Source organism: Sapajus apella, unplaced genomic scaffold (assembly GCF_009761245.1).
Source record: "Sapajus apella isolate SASKATOON/1434 unplaced genomic scaffold, GSC_monkey_1.0 scaffold33, whole genome shotgun sequence".
Taxonomy (NCBI): Eukaryota; Metazoa; Chordata; class Mammalia; order Primates; family Cebidae; genus Sapajus; species Sapajus apella.
This window is the reverse complement of record NW_022436973.1, coordinates 5,689,642-5,711,056: the sequence shown is the minus strand read 5'-3', so window position 1 is coordinate 5,711,056 and position 21,415 is coordinate 5,689,642. Positions and strand designations below refer to the sequence as shown.

Below are 21,415 nucleotides of genomic sequence, written 5' to 3'. Positions count from 1 at the left end.
TAGGCAGAAGGGGAGAGGATTTGTCACTTTGAGGAATAAGAATAATTTCTGTATAATTGGAGACAGTGGAGTTGGGATGGGGACCAAAATTATAACTATGAAGGGCACATAAATATAATACAATATATAAATATAATTATAAATATAAAGGGCAGGGCTTATGGAGGAAGGTTTAATTTCCTTTGAAGATGGAGCCTTAAGTCCCAGGAGATTAAGATGCACAATTTGAATGATTCTCTTCCAATTATGGGCAACTTTCTCCTCCAGAAACCTTTTATATCACCTGGGTAGCACCAGGTTCATCTAGTTACTGTCAGACTTTGCATAGATGAATAGACAGAAGCCTAGAGAGGGACATGTGATGCAACAGTTTCTCAGCCAGTAATAGTTGTACAGCCTTGGAACAAGTCACATTTTGAGCCAGCCCTGTCTGATAGAAATTAATGGAAACCACAAATGAGAGCCACATGTGTAATTTAAAATTTTGTACTAACCACATTTAAGAAGTAAAAAGAAACAGGTAAAATTCATTTTATAATATATTTATTTGACCCAATCTGGTGTGTATTTTATTTACACTCATAGCACATCTCACTTTGGAGTAGCCATATGTCAAGCTCTCGGTAACCACACGTGGCTACTGGGTTCAAGTATTGGATGGTGCAGTTGGGAGCATCAGTTTCCTTTTCTGTGAATTGAGGACAAGTCACTGAAAACTACTGAGAGCGCACGCTAAACACCCGGCACTTCACTCTGAACACAGGGGGCGCACAATCAAGTTTGGTTTCTTTCGGTTTCTGCTCTTCTCCTCCAGTCCCTCCTCTAAGTCTCCGCCCCTTTCCCCGCCCCCTCAGGCTTCAGGCGGAAGCAGCACCGTTCCAAATGCCGCGCACTTTACGGCGGAGCGGCCTTTTACCGCTGTGTGGCCTGCTCGTTTGTCGCGCGCACTTTTGCTCTATTGGCTCTGAGGCCCCGCTCGCCGCACTTTACGGCAGTGTGGCTGGCGCCACGGCAGACGGGCCCGTGGTCTGGGCGTGAGTGGAGGGAACCGGCGTATTTGCTGGGTCGGGTACCATGGACGTGGGCGAACTTCTGAGCTACCAGGTATGAGGGGCAGGGAGGGCCGAGCGACCGCCTTCTTACTTGGGCAAGGGTTGCAGGGGCCAGAGCCCCTTCATCTCACTTCCTTTCGTCTCACTCCCGGGCCCCCTAACTTCTCAAGTCACCCGGGGTCCTAGCCCCTCGTTTTACTTTCCTCCCTAGGCCCTCCAGGGCCCTTTCGATTCGTCCCTTCTCAAGACGTGAGCCCCTCACCTCTTCTTCCTCACCCGGGGGCCTGGTTCCCTGAAACTCCTCTGAAACCCCAGGCTATCCTGATTTCCCAACCATGTCCTCTCAGCTCTCATGTCCCCCCAGTCATTGAGGCGATGGTGGTGGTCATGGTGGGAGCGCACTGATCTCTCTTGCATTTGAGCTCCAGCTTCTCCACTGACTGGCTGGGTGGCTTTTGGACAAGTCATTTCCCCCTCTTTGAACCAGGTTTTTGTATCTATGTGGTGGAGACACTAATAGCTGCCTTAGTAGGGTTGTTTGAGGACTGTACCAACTGATGGATATGAAAGCTGGTTTTAAAGTGTGGAAAGCTGTGCTTGTGTTTACTGCGATTTGGAGGAGATGTTGGAAATTCTAGCATGGAATGAGTTTCTAGGAATCTTGCTCAGGGCCCCCGTTGCCTAGGATACTTGTGGGGAAACTGTACCGGACCTAGAGAGCAGAAAGGATTTGTTCGGTCACTCAGAAACAAAGAGCTGGAATTTGAGCTCCGGTGTCTTGACTTCCACCCCAAAGGCTCCCCCTGTCCCCCGCTTTGATTCCATAGGAGGCTCATTGTGAGGGGCAATAGAGCTGCACTACCCAGTGTGGTAGCCACCACGTAGGCTGTTGAATGCTTGAAATGTGACTAGTCTGAGAAGTACTGTAAGTGTGAAGTTACATTTAGGTTGGAGACTAGTATGAAAAAAGTAAAATTTTTCTATTGATTACGTGATCGTTCTGATAATTACATTGGTTATTGGTCATATTGATTAAATGATCATATTTTGGATAATGGGTGAAATAAAATATGCATAATTTTTAAAATTTTATTTTATTGTTATTTAGAGACAGGATATTGCTCTGTCGCCCAGGCTGGAGTGCAGTGGCACGATCATTGCTCACAGTAGCCTTAAACTCCTAGGTTTAAGGTATCCTTCCGAGTAGCTAGGACTACAGGCGGGCATTACTATGTTTGGCTGATTTTTAAATTTTTTGTAGAGACAGGGTCTTGCTATGTTGCCCAGGCTGGTCTCAAACTCCTGGCTTTAAGTGATCTTACCATTTGGCCTCCCAAAGTGCTGGGATTACAGGTGTGAGTCACCACACACCACACCCAGCAAATAAAATATGCTTAAAACCAATTTTTTTTAGTGCAGTGGCACAATCACTGCAACCCCCGCCTCCCGGGTTCAAGCATTTCTTCAGCCTCCTGAGTAGCTGGGATTGCAGGCATGCTCCACCACACCCAGCTAAGTTTTGTATTTTTAGTAGAGATGAGGTTTCACAATGTTGGCTAGGCTGGTCTTGAACTCCGGACCTCAAGTGATCTGCTTGCCTCGGCCTCCTGAAGTGCTGGGATTACGGGCGTGAGCCACCATGCTCTGCCTTAAAACCAATTTTAACTGCTCCTCTTGACTTGTTAATGTGTTTACTAGAAAGTTCAAAATCACATAGGTAGTTCAACTTACATTTTTGTTGGACAGCTCTGCAGTCACAAATAGGTGATTAAGAGCTGTGAGTCTGGACACCTAGGTTGCTGGCAATCTCTGTTTTGCTACTAACTGGCTGCTATAAATTTGAACAAAATACTTCTCTGTGCCTTGGTTTCCTCATCTTAAATGGGGGGAAAATGACAGTACTGTAGCTGCCTCCCAGGGCAGTTGTGAAGCTGCTGAGAAATGTAAAGTGCTTAGACAATGCTTGCCAAAAAGTAAACATTCAGTAAATATTAGCAATTATTTTCACACCACTCCCTCAGCCAACATACAAGAAATTGACCCCGGACACTTAAGACATCATAGGAAAGAACAATTAAGCAATGGAGAGCTATAGAGCCAAGAGAATTTTCTTTTAAAGACACTTTAATTGATAGTGAAAGACAAAGGGAACTAGGCAAGTTGTTGAATAAGTGGTATGCTTGCTTGGAATTTCTAGAATAGCTAGCCCATTAAAGCTAGAAAAGGCTGGCCTTGGTGGCTCACGCCTGTAATCCCAGGACTTTAGGAGGCCAAGGTGGGTGGATCATGAGGTCAGGGGATCAAGACCATCCTGGCCAACGTGGTGAAACCCCATGTTTACTAAAATACACAAAATTAGCTGGGTGTGGTGCTGTGCGCGGTGCTGTGCGCCTGTAGTCCCAGCTACTCGGGAGGCTGAGGCAGGGGAATCGCTTGAACCCAGGAGGTGGAGATTGCAGTGAGCTGAGATCAGGCCGCTGCCCTCCAGCCTGGCGACAGAGCAAGACTCCATCTCAAAAAAGAAAAAAAATTCATTTGCTCAACACCTACTATGTTGCTTAACAGATATATATTGAACACCTACTGTGTGCAAGGCAATCTATCCCCTGGGTATATAACACTGAATAAAAGGCAAGATTCTTGCTTTTGTGGAGCGTCTGGTGGGAAGTTACAAGATACTAAGTAAACGTTCAGATTGTGGTAAGTGCTAGGAAGGGAATATAGTAGAGTATGCTATAAAATTGCGCTGCTTGGTATAGTAGCCTTTAGGCACGTGCGATTATTGAACGCTTAACAATGTGACTCGTTTCTAACTTAGATCTGCTGCATGTGTAAAATACACACTGGATTTCAAAGATTTAGTATGAAAATACTGTAAAATATCTTACCTTTTATGCTGATTACACATTGAATAAATGATACCACTTAGGATATATTGGATTAAAGAAAATATATTATTAAAATTAATGTTACCTTTAAAAAAAGCTTTTAAAATGTGGCTACTAGAAAATGTAAAGTTAGGTAGGTGTTTTGCTTGTGGCTTTTTTTGTATTTTTAGTGGACAGCACTCCTGTAGAGAATAACTCCTGGGAGTTGGGGACAGGATCTTTTACTTTATGTAATGTGGTCAAGGAAGGACACTAAAGGACTGAAGTCTGAGAGGGAGCCAGTTATGTGAAGGGGGCAGAATGATGGAGGCACAGAGAATAGCAAGTGCAGACATAGGCTATTGGTAGAAGCTGGTGCAGCCTCTTAGAGGACCGGAAAGAGGATCGATGTTGCTGCAACATGGGAAGTGAGCAGGGGAATGGTAAGTGACAAAGCTCAAGATTTAGGCACATGACAAGACTATGTAGGCCTTCCTTGGGGACCATGATAAAGACCTTGCCTTTTATTTTGAGAAATACTGTAGGTAACTTCATTCAACCCACTTGTTTATGGATGAACAGTGAACCTTAGTCTGATAAAAGGACTCACCTGATGTTGTGGGCCAAGGTGGTGGCCAGAGTTGAAACCAGAATCTTAGTCTCATTATCTTTAATGTTTATACATCTTATCACATTTAATCTTTTTTTTTTTGAGACAGAGTCTTGCTGTCTTCCAGGCTGGAGTGCAGTGGTGCAATCTCAGCTCACTGCAACCTCTGCCGCCCAGATTGAAGCGATTCTGCTGCCTCAGCCTCCCGAGTAGCTGGGACTACAGGTGTGTGCCACCATGCCTGGCTAATTTTTTGTATTTTTAGTAGAGACGGGGTTTCACCATGTTGGCCAGGATGATCTTCATCTCCTGACCTCGTGATCCGCCCACCTTGGCCTCCCAAAGTGCTGGGATTATAGGCGTGAGCCACTGCACCCGGCACCACATTTAATCTTAATGACAATACTTAATATATTAATATGTTAATATAGGAACCTTCATTTTAAAGATGAGGAAATAGGTATACAGAATAAAAAAGTGTCCAGATTCACACAAGTGAAATGTACCTCAAGGTTTCCAATCTAAGTAGCTTTGTTTCCTGATCATAAACATTTGTTTACTGTGTTATTCCAAAAGTATTTTGCTGGGTCAATCTGACCCCTTTCCCCCTCACCAAGAGCAAATGTGCCTAGCCAGCCTACAGGTAGATTGGGGTCTCCACAGGTCAATTTTCCTGAACTACAAAATATTACTTGCCTTCCTTATCCTGGATCTTGGCCTTTACATTTTCTATTGTATCTGAGAGTTCAACCTAAGAGTTTTGAAATGCAAATATGTTGGTTGTACAATAAGGAACTACCATAGTAGAACTCATTTAATTCAGGTTGACAACACTGAACTGAACCTGGTGACAGGGCTGAAGCCTCCTGAATCTGCTACTGGAGAGCACCTTCATTTTGCCAGCCTAGGGCTGGCGTGCTTATGTCCAGCTGGCCTGCCAGAAGCATCTTCTTCCCCATTGCGGGTCCCCTGCTTTGGCTAATTGACTGGCCAGAGCCATTCGAGAGGTGAGAGGCCCACTCTTTAGGCACCGAAAACCAGTTCTAGGCCCTTGCTCAGCGAAATATCCTCAATTCAAGGCTAAGTTTTGGAACACAAATTTGGAATCATGGTCTAAGGCTTGGAAAGCAGCACTGGTTCCAAAATCCACTTCCAGACCTTATTCAGGCCCTGGCTTCCTTATACCACCTGGCTTGTAGCTCAGAATCCTGGTCTTATTTCCAGCCCTGTTCATTTCCTACATATGCCATTCATTCAGTTTCCTTTTTGTAAGATCCGGGTCCACTCTTCCTGTTCCTAAAAGATGGTACAGTCTGGAATCTAGTTCATAATCAGCCACACCCATCCTCTTGTAGAAAGTCATGAGTTTATGGATGCAAAAGCTCTTTGAGGCCAGGTGTGGTTGTTCACTCCTGTAATCCTAGCACTTTGGGAGGCCGAGGCAGGTGGATTGCTTAAGTCCAGGAGTTCTAGACCAGCTTGGGCAACATGGTGAAAACCTGTCTCTACAAAAAGTACACAAATTAGCTGGGTGTGGTGGTGTGTGTCTGTAGAGGCTGAGGAGTGAGGATCACTTGAGCCTGGGAAGCAGAGGTTGTGCTGGGCCGAGATCGTGCCACTGTGCCGTAGCCTGGGTGACGGAGTGAGACTCTTTCTCCAAAAAAAAAAAAAAAAAAAAAACCACCCCACCTTGAAAACTGTGACATTGTATAGACATGAAAGATGCTTTACTTACCAGCATGATCTATCTAAATCCTCTTAACAATCCTGTGAGGAAGGTACTGTTTTCCTGAACTACAGAATACTACTTGCCTTCCTTATCCTGGATCTTGGCAGCTAGATCATAGTCCCTGTTGTACAGATGAGGAAACTGAGGTACAGAAAAACCACCTGACCTACCTTAAGGCATCTAACCAGGTAATGGCAAGGCCAGGGTACCCAGACAGTCTCATTTCATAGTTGGAGCTCCTAACCACCGTGCTGTACTGCCTGCCTGCTATATGCCAGATGCAGAACCAAAGTGTTTTCAGACGAATTATCACATTTAATTCTCAACGTGGCCTCTGAGGTAGGCAGCATGCCTGTATTCCAGGAAAGGAAATTCAAGCTAGAGCCGTCAAGCTGCCTACCAAAAGCCAGACAGTCAGTAAGGAGCAGGGCCAGAACTGAAGTGAAACCTACTGAACAACCAGATGTAGTTTTCCATTTTGTTTTCAGATTTGAACATTTTAAAAATTGAGGTATAGTCCCATGTAGAGGAATGCATACATCTTATGAGCCTTTGTTTATAGTTATCGTTTACAGAGTAGACTTAGTATGACCACTGAAGTTTGCTTCTTGGGGACGTAAGGAAACAAAATTGAGCATCCCCATCCCTAGTGTTTGATTCAGTCTCCTGTGGGACTTTAGATTCGGCGTTTCTAACTGGATCGCAGGTGATGCTGATGCTGAGCTCTGTGATTCCCTGGTCTAAAATGATCTACCTTCCTTTAAAAATTTCCCCCAGCCAAGACATTCTCCTCCCCTCTTGTGGGCCTTGGTTTGCAGATTTGGGAGCTTAAGTTGTATTTTTTCCCTGCCATTCAACATATTGAGAGCGTATCACTTAATCTTTCTGGGCCTCAGTTTCCTCATATGCCTAATGAAGGGATTAAGTAACGGCTCTCTCTGAGGCCCCTTCTAGCTTAAAAATTCTGTGGTACTAATTATTTAGACCAGGGGCTCCAGAGGTTTCAAGGGATAAAAAACGCTTCATGTGGTAGACTGAGTGGGGCCGAGAATCTGGGAGATTTGGGTTTTAATCCCACTTTTATCATTACTTATCTGGGTGACTCAGGACAAGTCACTTTCCCACTCTATACATTTTTTTTTTTTTTTTCCAGTCACTTGTAAAATGAGGAAACTGGTCGATATGACTTCTGGTTCTTTTCATTTCCAAAATTCAGAAACTAAGATGTATGCCGTTTCTAAAATTTAGAAACTAAACCAGGAAAAATATCATGTAGTGTCCAGAAATGATTATTAAAAGTATTTAACATTTTTTGGGGTACTTGCTGCCTACCTCAGAGGGCACGTTGGGCAACTTGGTGGGAAGATTCCAATTTTCTGCTGAGATTGGTTCTTCTACAAGTAATAGAGATAGACACTGAGTGCCTCAGTGTGTGCCATCTATCCTTGACATATGTTAACTATTCACTTGAGAAGACAGGAGAATTACAATATGGGCAGGAGGTGGTGGAAAAAGTCTTCAAGAGGAAACCCGTTATGTTCCCAATATGGAAATGTACTTTTGTGATGCCTTCAGGCTTAGACATCTCATCAAGAAGTGTGCCCAGCAGTGCCTTGGCTGAGAAGTTTCTGGTGGCATAGGTGCGTGTATGAACTCCAGGGCACTCTCATTAATTCTGATTCTACAGATGTGTGGAAAAAGTTCTTGCCTCCAAAGTTTTTCAATGAAGAATTCACATTTAGTGCAGCTTGTGACATGAGAGGTATTCTTTTTGAGGCAAATTGGGGTCAGGGACCCTTGGTTTTGGTGATACTGCGGACACCCACTCCTCTTGCCATCTGTCAGTAATATCTTAGCATATCTCTTGGATTGCAGGGGCTTGCAGAAATACCTAAACTTGCTCCTTTCCTCCTCTTATTTTTTTCTTTTGAAATAAAAATTTAAATGATAATAAAGTGATAGAAACAGTGTTAAAGGAAATACTTGAGAAGAGGAAAACTGTATCACCCTCATTCAGTCAGTGTTTTTCTCTTTCCACAGTCCTTATGTATTTTGCGGGGCTGGAACTATTGCATATATACTATTTTATATTCTATGTTTTTAATTTAACATTGTCAGGAGTATTTTCTGTGTTGCTACATAGCCTTCATGTTATTTTTAGTATTTGCCTACTTTTTGCTTGAGTGATAGACCATTTTTCCTAAATTGTTCTTTCATAATTGGATATTTAGGTGATTTTCAGGTTTTTGCTCTTGGAGATAACATTGTAGTGAAGCTCTTTGTTCATGTAGCATTTTTTTCCTTCCCATGTGTCATTAGTAATTACCATGTGCGATCTCCTATGCTAAGTATTACAGGTACTAAAATTATTATGACATGGAGCATGGACCTTAAAGAAGAATTCATAATGTAAGGAGTGAGACAGACATTTAAACAACTAACCGTATGAATAAAAGTATTATGGGAGCACAGTGGAAGGAACGATTAGGTATGGAAAGGGGATGTATTATTGATGGGGATGGATGTGGTTTGGTCATTGAAGAAAAGGAAGATAACACTGGAATCCTAGCCTTGATGAATGGGTAGGAATTCTGTGGGTGGTAAAGGACCCTGGGACAGTGGTTCTTGACTGGGATTATTAAGAGCAAAAGCAGGGGACTTAAATGTTCAGAGCATTGGGTAAACGCAGCAATGGGTAAAAAGTAAGGAGTGGCTGGAGAGGATGGGGGTTATCTCAGCTATAGATGTGTGACACTACCTAGTACTCACATGAAATGAATCCTTGATCAGCTCACAGTGCTAACAGTATGTGTGTATTCCAATTTTATTACAATCTTTTTTTTTTCTTTCTTTTTTAAAATAGAACCAGGGTCTCCCTGTGTTGTCCAGGCTGGTCTTGAACTCTTGGACTCAGGTTATTCTCTTGCCTCAGTCTCCCAAAGTGTTGGGATTACAAGTGTGAGCCACCATGCCTGGCCCCAGTTTTATTACAATCTTGATAGTACTAGTTGTCATACTTTATTTTTTTCCACGAACCTAGTAGGTATATAAAAGACTAGTTCAAGGTTGCTTTAATAAGCATTATATTTTCCTGTGTGAGTTTATCATTTGTATTATGTGCTTCATAAGGTAGTAGTTGTAATTTTGTAATTGAGCTTTTCTGTTTTGTGGGTTTTTGTTGTTGTTGTTGCTGTGTGTATAAGAAACATTACAAAAATCTGAACACCGGTGGTCAAATACATCCATTCTGTGAAGGCCTCTTCCCTGTAGCCCTAAGAATATGATTCGAATCATGAAGCCATTTTATATAGGCTCTTTTTCATGTCCGTTTAGTACATTTTGAAGTTACTTTTTGTTAGCAGTGAGACTATAACAGATAAGGAGGACCAGAACAGATACAGAACTATTCGCATTGATAACATTTCAGACTGTTTTTCTCTTTCATCTCCTGAGTGATTTTTTTCAAGTTCACTTCCTCTCTTTGCATTCTTCTCATCTTCTCTTTCTTCTGGCCCATTCCTCTCACGCTTACGAAACACATTATATTTACATGCCTCCTTACACACATTCTTTACTAAACTGTAGACTTAGAGGCGAGGACCAGTGCCCAGCAGAGCATCTCAGCTGTAGTTAATGTCTAATACGTGGTTGTTAATGATTGAATGAACTGGGACATGCCTTCCAATATGCCTTGGTTGTTTCCCTTGCTGGAAAGCCCTTGCTCTACTGCATCTAGCTTGTTGGCCTGCATCTCCGTGCTTTCATGTCGGACTTCAAGAAAATTGTGTTCACACCTGATACTTCAGTTCCTTAATCATTTTTCTCTTATTATTATGTCTTGCCACCTGTGCTACAAAACCTGTGTTATTTGCTTTTTAACTTTTTATATTGAATTAATTTTAAACTTAGAGAAAATTATAAGAATAGTACTTTCCATATATTCCTCATCCAGCTTCCCCTAAAGTTAACATATAACCATTATATAAAGATCAAAACTAGGAAATCAATATTCATGTAATACTAGTAACTGCATACTTAATTTAGATGCCATCAGAGTTTTCACTACTGGTCCTTTTTCCGTTTCAGGTTGCTGTCCAGGATCCCACGTAACGTTTGTCATATTTCCTTAGTCTTCCCTTGTCTTTCATTTTTGAAGAGTACTGGTCGGTTATTTTGTAGAATGTCCAAAACCTACATTCTTGAAGCTGTCAGTGCTATCTTTTGCCAGAGATTTTCTTGGGCCTCATTATTCTTGACTCTTCACTAGAATCTTCTTCATCATTTTAGAAGAACTCATTCGTTCTTCTCCTTTCAGCACCTTTTTGCAGACAGCTCTAAGTTCACTATCCCTGATTAATGTTTCATGTGTCTACTGAACATTCTGGCCAGATGTTCAGATATCACGTAATTCTCTGCTTCCTCCCCTGCCTATCCTCATGGCCAACTTTGCATTTTAGTCGGGGGTGTTGACGTTCAGCAGACTTGAAAGGAGCCTTGGAGCTGTTTCTCAAAGATAAAAGGGCTCAAAGATGAAAGACAAGGTTCTTTTCTTTTTTTTTGAGATGGAGTTTCGCTTTTGCTGCCCGGGCTGGAGTGCAGTGGCACGATCTTGGCTCACTGCAGCCTCCGCCTCCCGGGTTCAAACAATTCTCCTGCCTCAGCCTCCCAAGTAGTTGGGATTACAGGCATGCAGCACCATGCCTGGGTAATTTTGTATTTTTCATAGAGACAGGGTTTCTCTATGTTGGTCAGGTTGGTCTCAGCCTCTCAACGTCAGGTGATCTGCCTGCCTTGGCCTCCCGCAATGCTGGGATTACAGGTGTGAGGCACTGTGCCCAGCCGTGGGTCTTTTCTTCATGGATTGTACAAGCTCATGAACACAGAGCCTGCTTCTCTGTCAGGAATAAAGAAGGTGTTAGGATATGAAAATGATCAACTCACAGTTTTTGCTTTCTTGGAGCTTGCCGTCTAATGGGGCTATACCCCAGATTTGAAATCCAGGTAGAGTGTCAGTGCTGTTATGGAGCCGTGAAGAAGATGTGGTGGCACAAAGGCACAAGCAGCTCTGCCGCGGGGAAGTTGGGAAAGGCTTTATGGAGGAAGGGCTGCATCTTCAGGAGTCTTTTCTCCATCCCTTCCCTTCTGTTCCAACCACCACCACCTTAGTTTAGACTTTTAAGACTTTGTTGACAGAGTGTAGTGGTTCACACCTGTAATCCCAGCACTTGTGGAGGCTGAGGTGGGAGGATCTCTTGAGCTCAGGAGTTGGAGACCAGCCTGGGCAACACAGTGAGACCTTGTCTCTTAATAATAAAAAAAATAATTAGCTGGGCATGGAGGTGCATGCCTGTAATTCCAGCTACTGGGGATGCTGAAGTGGGAAGATTGCTTAGACCAGGAGGTTGATGTTGCAGTGAGCGGTGATCACACCACTGCACTCCAGCCTGGGTGACAAAGCTAGATCCTGTCTCAAAAAAAGAGACTTTGTAAAATAAGTAGCCTCCTGGGTGGTCTTACTTTTATCAGTGTGGATCTTGTGTTGGCATGGTGAATGTGGGTTTATTTCCTTTATTAGGCCAACAGAGAACACTCTTCTTTCGTCATAGACTTCAGTACCACCTATTTCAGCTTCCTTGGAGATAGCTTCCTTGGTCCTCTTAGTAAGTTGCCTTGCTAATTTTGCAGGTGAACTTGATGAAAACAGCCACACCTTTCTGCAGTCTCTCACTAGTTGTCATTGTTTAAATTGAGGGATTGAATGTATAAAGTTAGCCCAATAGAAAACTTTTCCTATATAAAAATGACTTCATTGGAGAATGTGGATGGTTCACAATAGCTTGTCAGCACTGTTGGAGAAAATACTTCAAAGCACTTGCCCTTCTGAGTGTGCCTGGTAGGCATCCTTTAATGTTTAGTGTAGTGCATGAACACGAACTCTGGGTCAGACTGCCTGCAATGGAATCCCAGCTCTGCTACTTGCTAACTGTGGAATCTTGGGCCAGTTAATTAACCTCTTTAAGCCTCAGGTCTTCATCTTTAAAATAGAGATTGTATAATAGTGTCTATCTCTATGTAACCATCTTTTAAAATATTTCTGCTTTACCATCTTTTTTAAAAATAAAGGATTAAATGAGACACTTTGGATAGTTCTAAGTAGTACAGTGCCTGACAGTAAGTGTTAGCCATTAATTTTCATTATTTATCTTATTACTAATAACACACATGCTATAGCAACATGGCAGATTTAAAAAAAAAATTCTACAAAGTTGCCTCAGTATTCCTAAGGTCATGGGTCCCTTGGAGATTAAGGTTTAGAATCCTGTACAAAGAAATGAGAACAGTTTGTTACCCACACATGCCACAGTATAGAAATGTTCACAGTAGGTTAAAATACAGCCTTATTCCACCACAGGTAGCAGTCGTTGATATCAAGAATTATGTCATCACCACAGTAATTCTTTTCCCCTGGTCTCTTGAGTATTACTACGATATCTCAGTTTTCCTATTTTCTAGCGCCAGGAAATCTCATTTACAAATTACTCCTTCCTTTGTCTTTTTTTCCCCCCACTAAGCACCCTAAAGGAAATGGTTGGGTTTGGTCTGAGTCTTGTATAGCTGTAAAGAAATTGGAATTAGGAGAAGATGTAGTAGGAATTCTGATACTCCTTTTACCTTCTCCAAGGTCAGCCAGTTAGCTCTTTAGTATTTCAGCTGAATATCAGCATCCCTTGGAGATATTGAGGATTTGGTTCTAGACTACTCCAGTAAAGCAAGTTATATGAATTTTTTGGTTTCCCAGTGCATATTGAAGTTCTGTTTACACTATACTGCAGTCTAATAAGTGTGCAATAGTATTACATCTAAACAGTGTACATTCTTTAACTAAAAATGCCTTTTTAAAATTCTTTTTATTTTTTTATTTTTTAATCTACCAAAATATAAAAATGCTTTGTTAAAAAATGCTAACCATCATCTGAGCCTTCAGCAAGTTGTGGTCTTTTTGCTGGTAAATGGAGGGTCTTGCCTCGTTTTGATGGCTGCTGACTAATTAGGGTGGTGGTTGCTGAAGGTTGGGGTGACTGGCAATTTCTTAAGACAGCAATGAAGTTTGCTCCCTCTGTTGACTCTTCCTTTCATGAAAGATTTCTCTGTAGCAAGCTGTGCTGTTTCACAGCGTTTTAACCACAGTAGAACTTCTTTCAGAGTTAGAGTCAGTTCTCTTAAACCGTGCTGCTTTTTTATCTAAGTTCATATAATATTCTAAATCCTTTGTTGTCATTTCAACAATGTCCATAGCATCTTCACTAGGAGTAGAGTTTATCTTTAGAAGCCACTTTCTTTGCTCATCCATGAGAAACAACACCTTATCCATTCAAGTCTGATCATGGGATTGCAGCATTTCAGTCACATCTTCAGGCTCTGCTTCTAATTCTAGTTTTCTTGCTGTTTCCACCACGTCTGCATTTACTTCTTCCACTGAAATCTTGAACCCCTCAAAGACGTTCAGGAGGATTGGAATCAACTTCTTCTAAACAACTGTTAATGTTAATGTATTGTCCTCCTCCCATGAATCATGAATGTTTTTGATGGCATCTAGAATGATAAATCCATTTCCAGAAAGTTTTCAATTTATTTTGCCCAGATCCATTAGAAGAATCACTATCCATGGCAGCTATAGGCTTATGAATGCATTTCTTAAATATTAAGTAATAAGACTTGAAAGTTGACATTATTCTTTGATCCATGGGCTGCAGAATGGATGCTGTGTTTGCAGGCATATAATTAACAATCTTCTTGTACATCTTTGTCAGAGCTCTTGGGTGACCAGATGCATTGGCAATGAGCAGTAATATTTTGGAAGAAACCCTTTTTTTCTGAGCAGTAGGTCTTAACAGTGGGCTTAAAATATTCAGTAAACAATGCTGTAAACAGATGTGCTGTCATTTAGGCTTTGTTCTATTTCTAGAACACGGGCAGGGTCGATTTAGCATAATTCCCAAGGGCCCTATCCAAATGGTGAATTAGCATTGGCTTCAATTTAAAAGTCACCAGCTGCATTAGCCCCTAACAAGAGCATCAGCCTGTCCTTTGAAGCTTTGAAGCCAGGCATTGACTCTCTAGCTGTGAAAAATCCTAGATGGCCTCTCTTCCAGCAGAAGGCTATTTTGTCTACATTGAAAATCTGTTGTTTAGTGTAGCCACCTTCATCAATGATCTTAGCTAGTTCTTCTGATTAACTTGCTACAGCTTCTATGTCAGCACTTCTGGGTTCACCTTGCACTTTCATGTTATGGAAGTGGCTTCTTTCGTTAAGCCTTAAATAAGCCTCTGCTAGCTTCAAACGTTTTTTGTGCAGCTTCCTCACCTCTCTTAGCCTTCATAGAATTGAAGAGAGTTAGGGTCTTACACTGGATTAGGCTTGGCTCAAGAGAATGTTGTGACTGGTTTGATCTTCTATCCAGAGCACTAAGACTCTCCATATAAGCAGTAAGGCTCTTTAGCTTTTTTAGAATGATAAAGCTTTTTTACTGTTCATATGTTTACTAAAGTAGCACTTTTAATATCCTTCAAGAGCTTTTTCTTTGCATTCACACTTTTCTGTCTGGTAGAAGAGGCCCTGCTTTTGGCCCATTATAACTTTCAACATCCATTCCTCACTAAAGCTTAATCGTTTATAGCTTTTGATCTAAAGTGAGAGATGTGAGACTCTTAGTTTCACTTGAACACTTAGGGCCATTGTGGGGTTATTAATTACTTAATGTCAGTGTTGTTGTGTCTCAGAGAATAGGGAGACCTGAGGAGAGAGAGAAAGGGGAGAAGCTGGTTGAGGCAGTCAGAATGCACACGTTTAATTGATTAGGTTTACCGTCTTACTTGAGCATGGTTTGTGGTGCCTTAAAACAAAGTAGTAATATCAAAGGTCACTGCTCACAGATTATCATAACAGATACGGTAATAGTGAAAACGTTTGAAACATCGCAGTAATTATCAAAATGTGACACAGACATGAAGTGAACATAGGATTTTGGAAAAATGTCAGTGATAGACTTTTCTTTTCTCTTTTCTTTTCTTCTTTTCTTTTTTCTTTTCGAGACAGGGTCTTGCTCTGTTGCCCAGGCTGGAGTGCAGCAGCAGGATCACAACTTGCTGCAGGCTTGACCTCCTGGGCTCAAGCAGTTCTCCTGCCTCAGCCTCCTGAGTAGCTGAGACTATAGGTGTGTGCCACCATGCCCAGCTAATTTTTGTATTTTTTGTAGAGATGGGGTTTTGGCATATCGTCCAGTCTGGTCTCGAACTCTTGGGCCCAAGCAATCTGCCAACCTCAGCCTCCTAAAGTGTTGGGATTACAGGTGTGAGCTACCGTGCCCAGCTAATGGATTTTCTTGATGCTGGGTTTCCACAAATCTTCAATTTGTAAAACACACAGTATCTGCAAAGGGGGTAAAAATGAGGTATGCTTGTAGTTCAAAACTAGTTTCCATAGAATTCCAGCAGTGACTGATCTGAAAATGTTTTAGCCTAAACTTTAGAACTCCAGCTCCATTGTGGGTTGGTAAATGGAAATTAGCTTGTCTTCATCCTGGAGTTCAGTGAAGGATCTAGTGAGACTACTGCAGTGCCTTTCTGTCTTTTAACTCATTTTGGATTATCAGCTGCTTGTAAGCAGATTATCTACATTGCCTCTTTGGACTTCCTTTCAACTAGCTACCCAGCAATATCTAGAGGCACTGAACTAAGAAGGAGTTGAAACCAGGCAAAGTATCATGATGCTTCTCTCTGAATATATCTGACTTTATTCTGAAAGCAGGCATGATTGATTAGTGAACAGTTTTTTTTTGGCATTATTATTTTTATTGCAGATTCTAGCTTCATGTTTGGCATTATTCATGTGCTCATTCTGTTAATACATAAAATTGAAGGTTGATTACATTTCTTTATTTGAACCCTCTCTTTCCAGTTAAGAGCATTTGAGTTTAAAAGTTCTTTTGCGATCTTTGATAGTTAAACATTAGCAGCACATCAGTCCTCTGCTGGTATATAATGTTGGAATGTGATTTTCTTTGCATCTTTGCATAAAAAGAAACAAATTGTCTTTTGCTCTCAACATCAGTGCTTCTGTAATAGGATTAATGATGAGGGGAACTTTTAAGCATCTCATGGTTACATGGTTATTCACAGAGAAGCTGAAACATGAAACGGGGGCTCTGGCCAGGAGTCCCTCTGTTGAGCAAGGGAAGGTAGAGATGCCAAAGGACTAACAGAATGCTGAAACGTGCAATAAAGCAGGACAAGAAAAAGACATTAGTGTTGTTTGAGGGTTGTAGCTGAAAGAAACCCATAATGAGGTTCCTTTTTTAAAAAGGTGGCACAGGTTGTATTGAATTGTACTAACCCCTTATTTTTCTGGTGTCTTGGGAATATGGGGTGCTCTTCAGAAGCAGACTTTCTAGGTAACTGAAGCTTTTATGTGGTGTTAGAGTGCTAGAACAGGTTGCATCCTAAGAGATGATCTATTCCACCTTCCTCTTTGTACACACAGGTAAACCAGAGAGCCCAGAGAAAGAAATCACTTTAGGACCCCAACTACTTGGTGATAAAATGCAGTGCTTTGTTTATGTTGAAGCTTCCTCTTTCCCATGTGCAAAACAAGTATTTGTCATCATTTAGTATGGAGATCTTTCTAAAACATAAACATTCTTGCATTTCTCAGTAGGACACACTGGGTCTCAGGAGCATCAGTATGAGTACAGGATAGTTGTGCCTGGATTCTCTGATGACCTTTTGAAATGTGGAACGCTTCTACTCCTGTACTCTGGAGTAGTAGGGATTTTGAGTTCTTGCGCCTACTTTGTGTAGTTTGCATGCTCTTCCTTGGTGTCAGCTGTCACTCCTTAGTGCTTGTTTGATAAGATATCTGACCTCTGAGGCCTTTCTTGCCCATTCTTTTAATGGTTTTGAAAAGTAGAGGTGGTTGAATGAATGAAGCATTACTATTCTTGGTCATTTTTGGATGAACTACAAAACTTTAGAGCTCTGCTGCTAGACACCCAAAGTCTGTGAGATACTAGAAATCGTTTTAGCCTGAGTTGTCGTTTATTTTCGATGCAGCTTTTCCTCCAGCATCTGTTTGCCCCCCACTGCCATCTTGGGGACTAGAGAACATCTGAGCAATTACTGTCATCCACTAATCATGAGTCTTTTAAGAGAAACTAGTTCACAAATAGGGGCTTACCCTGGCCTTCTGTGGAGTGCCCCTTTCTTTCATGGTTGCTTATCTTTCTGGAGAGTAGCCATTTACCTGTCTGATTGCCTTAACCCCGTATCTTTTAGCCAGCCTTATATCCAAATACACACACCCACAGGCCCATGGAATCTAACTGTATCAGTCACCTGAGACCCTGTCTGCTTGTTCACCAGTTTAGGCCTCTGCTCACTTCTTGTCTTGTTCCTGACTCTTGACTCTATCATATCCTACCTTTCCTTTCCCATCCCTCCAACTTACACACCAGTTTCTTTAGGCTTGGTATTTACATGTGCTCTCTGGCTACCAACCCAGAGTCCATTATTAAGGACTGCATGGTTGGGACTGGAGCTGCCACATACAGTATGCCTCATATGGTGTACCCTACCCTCGTTGGACCTTTAAGACCCAGCTTTTGGCCCTAGCCCATTATCTGGCCCATCAGATCTTCCTGTGTGAAAGGACAGTTTGAGCAAAACCCTGCCCGAGAAGCTTACAGATTTTCCAGTTCTGCAGCTTTGACAGTCTGTGAGTTCTCCATCTCAGTCTTATCTCTCTTTGCCATAGTTTCTTCATCATTCACCAGGGGTTGGTGAGGAAATAGGATGATGTTTACCATTGTTTCTAGGGCATTGATACATATGCTCCTAGTCAGGCTGTGAGACAATCGAAATTTTGGGGGGGTTAGTGAATTTCATTTGGATTAGTGCTCCATATTGAACCTGTCGTTCTTTAATCATTCTGCACATATTTATTAAATGCCTACTAAATGTAAGGTATTATACTAGACACTGGGAATAGAGAGCTAAACAAGACAGTTGTAGCCCCTGTCTTTATGGAACTTAGATCTGGGGACACAAGACAGACAATAAATAACAGTACCTAAACAAGCAAACACATACTAGATAAACAAGAACAAGAGAATTTCAAATAGGATTGTGAAGGAAAAAAAATAGACTGATGTAATAGAGTGATGGGGGAGCAGTGGCTGTTTAATTTGGAAGGTTCTAGAAGGCCTCTTTAAGAGGTGACATTTGAGCTGTGAACTAAACAATGAGAAAGATCCAGACATATAACAAGCTGTGGGACTAGCAGTGAAGATCAAGGGAAAAGCCAAAACAAAAACTCTGAGGTGGGAACAGACTTGTCATGTACAGCCAGAGCTTGGTGAGTGAAGGGGGGACAGTTGAGATAAGGACAGAGGGGTCAACTGCAGGGAGGAGGGAGAATCCTAACATTTTTGAACTTTATTCCTAGCACAGTAGGAAGCCATTAGAGGTTTAAAGCTGTGGAGTGACACAATTTTGTTTATGTTTTAAAAGATCGCTGCATCTGTAGAATGAAGAATTGTAGAGGAGCATTCTGGCCAACTTAGCTGTTGAAGGGTGTGGAATTCACCCTTGTGCTGCAGAGGGCCACAGCTGAAGCTGTGCTGTCCCTGCGATAATTGCTTTCCCGCCTAGGTTGTTTTCAGAATCTCCACTTCTAAACATTTAATCTGTGTTTTGGCTTAATCAAGAAGCAGCTCTCTCCTAGTGCCAGGCTTGGCTCAGAAAATGTGGGCATGGTGCCTTTTGTTGAGCGCCCTGGCCTGGAGAGAATGAAGAAAGCAGCCCCTCGTGGCCTGAGGACAATGCAGCTGACCCTCAGCACCTGGTAACTTGTAGAGAAGCTTTGGAACCTATAAACTTGATGTGCTTCTGCAAAACAGTTGCAGATGGTCTGAAGTGATGATTAAATATCGCTGCCGCTTTGCCCACATCTGCTGTGGCCATCCCCTCCATGTCTGGTTTTACATTACAGTGGGTAATTAAGGGGACAACAACCATTTCTGGTTGCTTCCAGCACATCTCTTTCAGTTGGCTTATGGGGAGATGACAGTTTCTGTCAGTTGTGTAAGTGACTGTATTGAGCAGCGATTGTGAATGGCTACTTTTTGTGTTCAAAATAATACTAATAAATACAAAACACCCAAACTTAAAAAGAACTGTCCCTAATGAAAGGGAATAATTGCCTGGCTTTGCTGTCTCTGCTGGATCTCCAGTGGGAGTTCTGCCATCGAACTTGTCAGAGTTGGTTGGCAGGGACTTTTTCTCCTGAGTTAGCACATAGAGATCTGAACAGCCAGAGATAACATGAATTAGCAAAGATGCAAGCCTATCTGCAGAGGAGCAGATTTCCTTCCGACCAGAGGTGCCATTGGTGGGCATCACCCTAATTTTCAATGCATCTCTTAGGGCTGATGACAGGACTTTTCAGCAAATTTTAAAAAATGACTTAAGCACCACCTGAGCTGGGCAGTTTTTATAAGATTGTGAAGTTTCAAAGGGCCTCAGGCTGCTAAGCCTGCCAGTGTAAAGTCACTGAATATTATCTCCCTGGCTCCTCACCGGGGATCCTTATACCTCACTCAGCATGATGAACTTGGAAATTTGGAGACAGAAATTTGTATGCTTCTACCTCTACCTCATTTTTTTTTTTTTTTTTTTTTTTTGGACTGAAGAGTTCTTCCATTCCCATAGAACTTGCAAGGACACAGAAGGCTCAGTGGGAGAAAAAGATGGCATGTGCCTCTGGCTAACGTGACTTGTGCGAGTGGTTGCGTGGGGATTCCATAATGAAGATTGCAAATCACTTCCCATTCTCTTGGAGCCTGTCCCATAATTAGAAGATTAAACATTTTGTTTAAATTGATAATTTTTCCCCCCTCCCTTCTCTGAGTGCTTGAAACTACCATTAGAGCAGGATGGAGACTGGTTAACTGTCTGATTGTCAGCAGGCGGTTAAGGAAGTCTTATTTTAATTAAAAAAGCAATTTTTAGCTGTGCTTCACCTTGTGTGAGGCAGAGGCACCTCTGACCGTGTGAACTTTCTGATTGCTGAATGTGGTGAGCATAGTTTTTCTCAGGAGCATGACACCAAGCCTAGTTAGATAATAGCATGAGGTAGATGTGCAGCTGGCCTTAAGGTATTGCCTCTGCATTAATGGCAGATTTGCCCTTCATTTGACAGATTGACTTTGTGTTTATGAGAAGGGCACCACTTACAGGGATGGCATGTTCCTGAATTGAAGTGAGTGCAAAGCAGCTTATGGAGGAGCATGGGAATTTTCCTACTTTTTTTTTTTTTTTTTTTTGAGACAGAGTTTCACTCTTGTTGTCCAGGCTGGATGCAGTGGTGCAGTCTTGGCTCACTGCAACCTCCACCTCTTGGATTCAAGCAATTCTCCTGCCTCAGCCTCCTGAGTAGCTGGGATTACAGGCATGCGCCATCATAGCTGGCTAATTTCGTATTTTTTTGTAGAGATGGGGTTTCTTCATGTTGGTCAGGCTGGTCTTGAACTCCCTGCCTCAGGTGATCTGCCCGCCTTGGCCTCCCAAAGTGATGGGATTCCAGGCGTGAGCCACTGCACTCAGCCTTGAAATTTTTCCTTTTAGTGAAATAAAAGAATATATGTTTTTTCCATCCCATGAAACCCAGCCAAAAGAACAAAACAAAGGGGATGGGATCTACTCCATGTCAAAGTCCACTGAGAACCAGGCTTTGTGCTGTTCCATTTATGTATGTTATCCCATCTCATCCTAAAGGCAACCCTGGGAAGTCAGTATTCTTAGTTCCATTTTGCAGATGAGGAAAGGAAGCTCACAGAGGTTTAGTAACTTGCCCAAAGATACCCAGTAAGTAGATTGTGGAGACTTCTTCCGAAAGTAGGTGAAAGTAGAGAAGAGCAAGAACAAGAAGAAGAAGGAAGAAAGAAGAAAGGGGGGGGAGGGGAAGAAAAAAGAAGAAGGGACCTTTAAGAATAAACTGCAGCAGAATCCTACGATTACTCTACCTTGTACTTGCCTGCAAGTCTATTCTGCCTGTCATTCTCTGTTGGAATTACTTGATTACATACCTTTCTTCTCACTGGAC

At 42.1% G+C, this 21,415-nt stretch overlaps 1 protein-coding gene and 1 long non-coding RNA gene across 2 annotated transcripts in view; both read left to right on the top strand.

Moving 5' to 3' along the window:
- Positions 1-908: 908 nt before the first annotated feature.
- The window catches only part of CTNNBL1 (catenin beta like 1), a 177,802-nt gene continuing 157,295 nt past the window's right edge, over positions 909-21,415 (top strand). Inside the window, exon 1 of the mRNA XM_032294987.1 lies at positions 909-1,104. Coding sequence (XP_032150878.1) covers positions 1,075-1,104 — 30 coding nt within the window. The 5' untranslated portion in view covers positions 909-1,074. The remainder of the gene's footprint in view (positions 1,105-21,415) is intronic.
- The window catches only part of LOC116562712, a 16,703-nt gene continuing 6,935 nt past the window's right edge, over positions 11,648-21,415 (top strand). The window contains exons 1-2 of the long non-coding RNA XR_004274073.1: positions 11,648-13,408; positions 19,574-19,576. This is a non-coding gene — a long non-coding RNA (uncharacterized LOC116562712). The remainder of the gene's footprint in view (positions 13,409-19,573; positions 19,577-21,415) is intronic.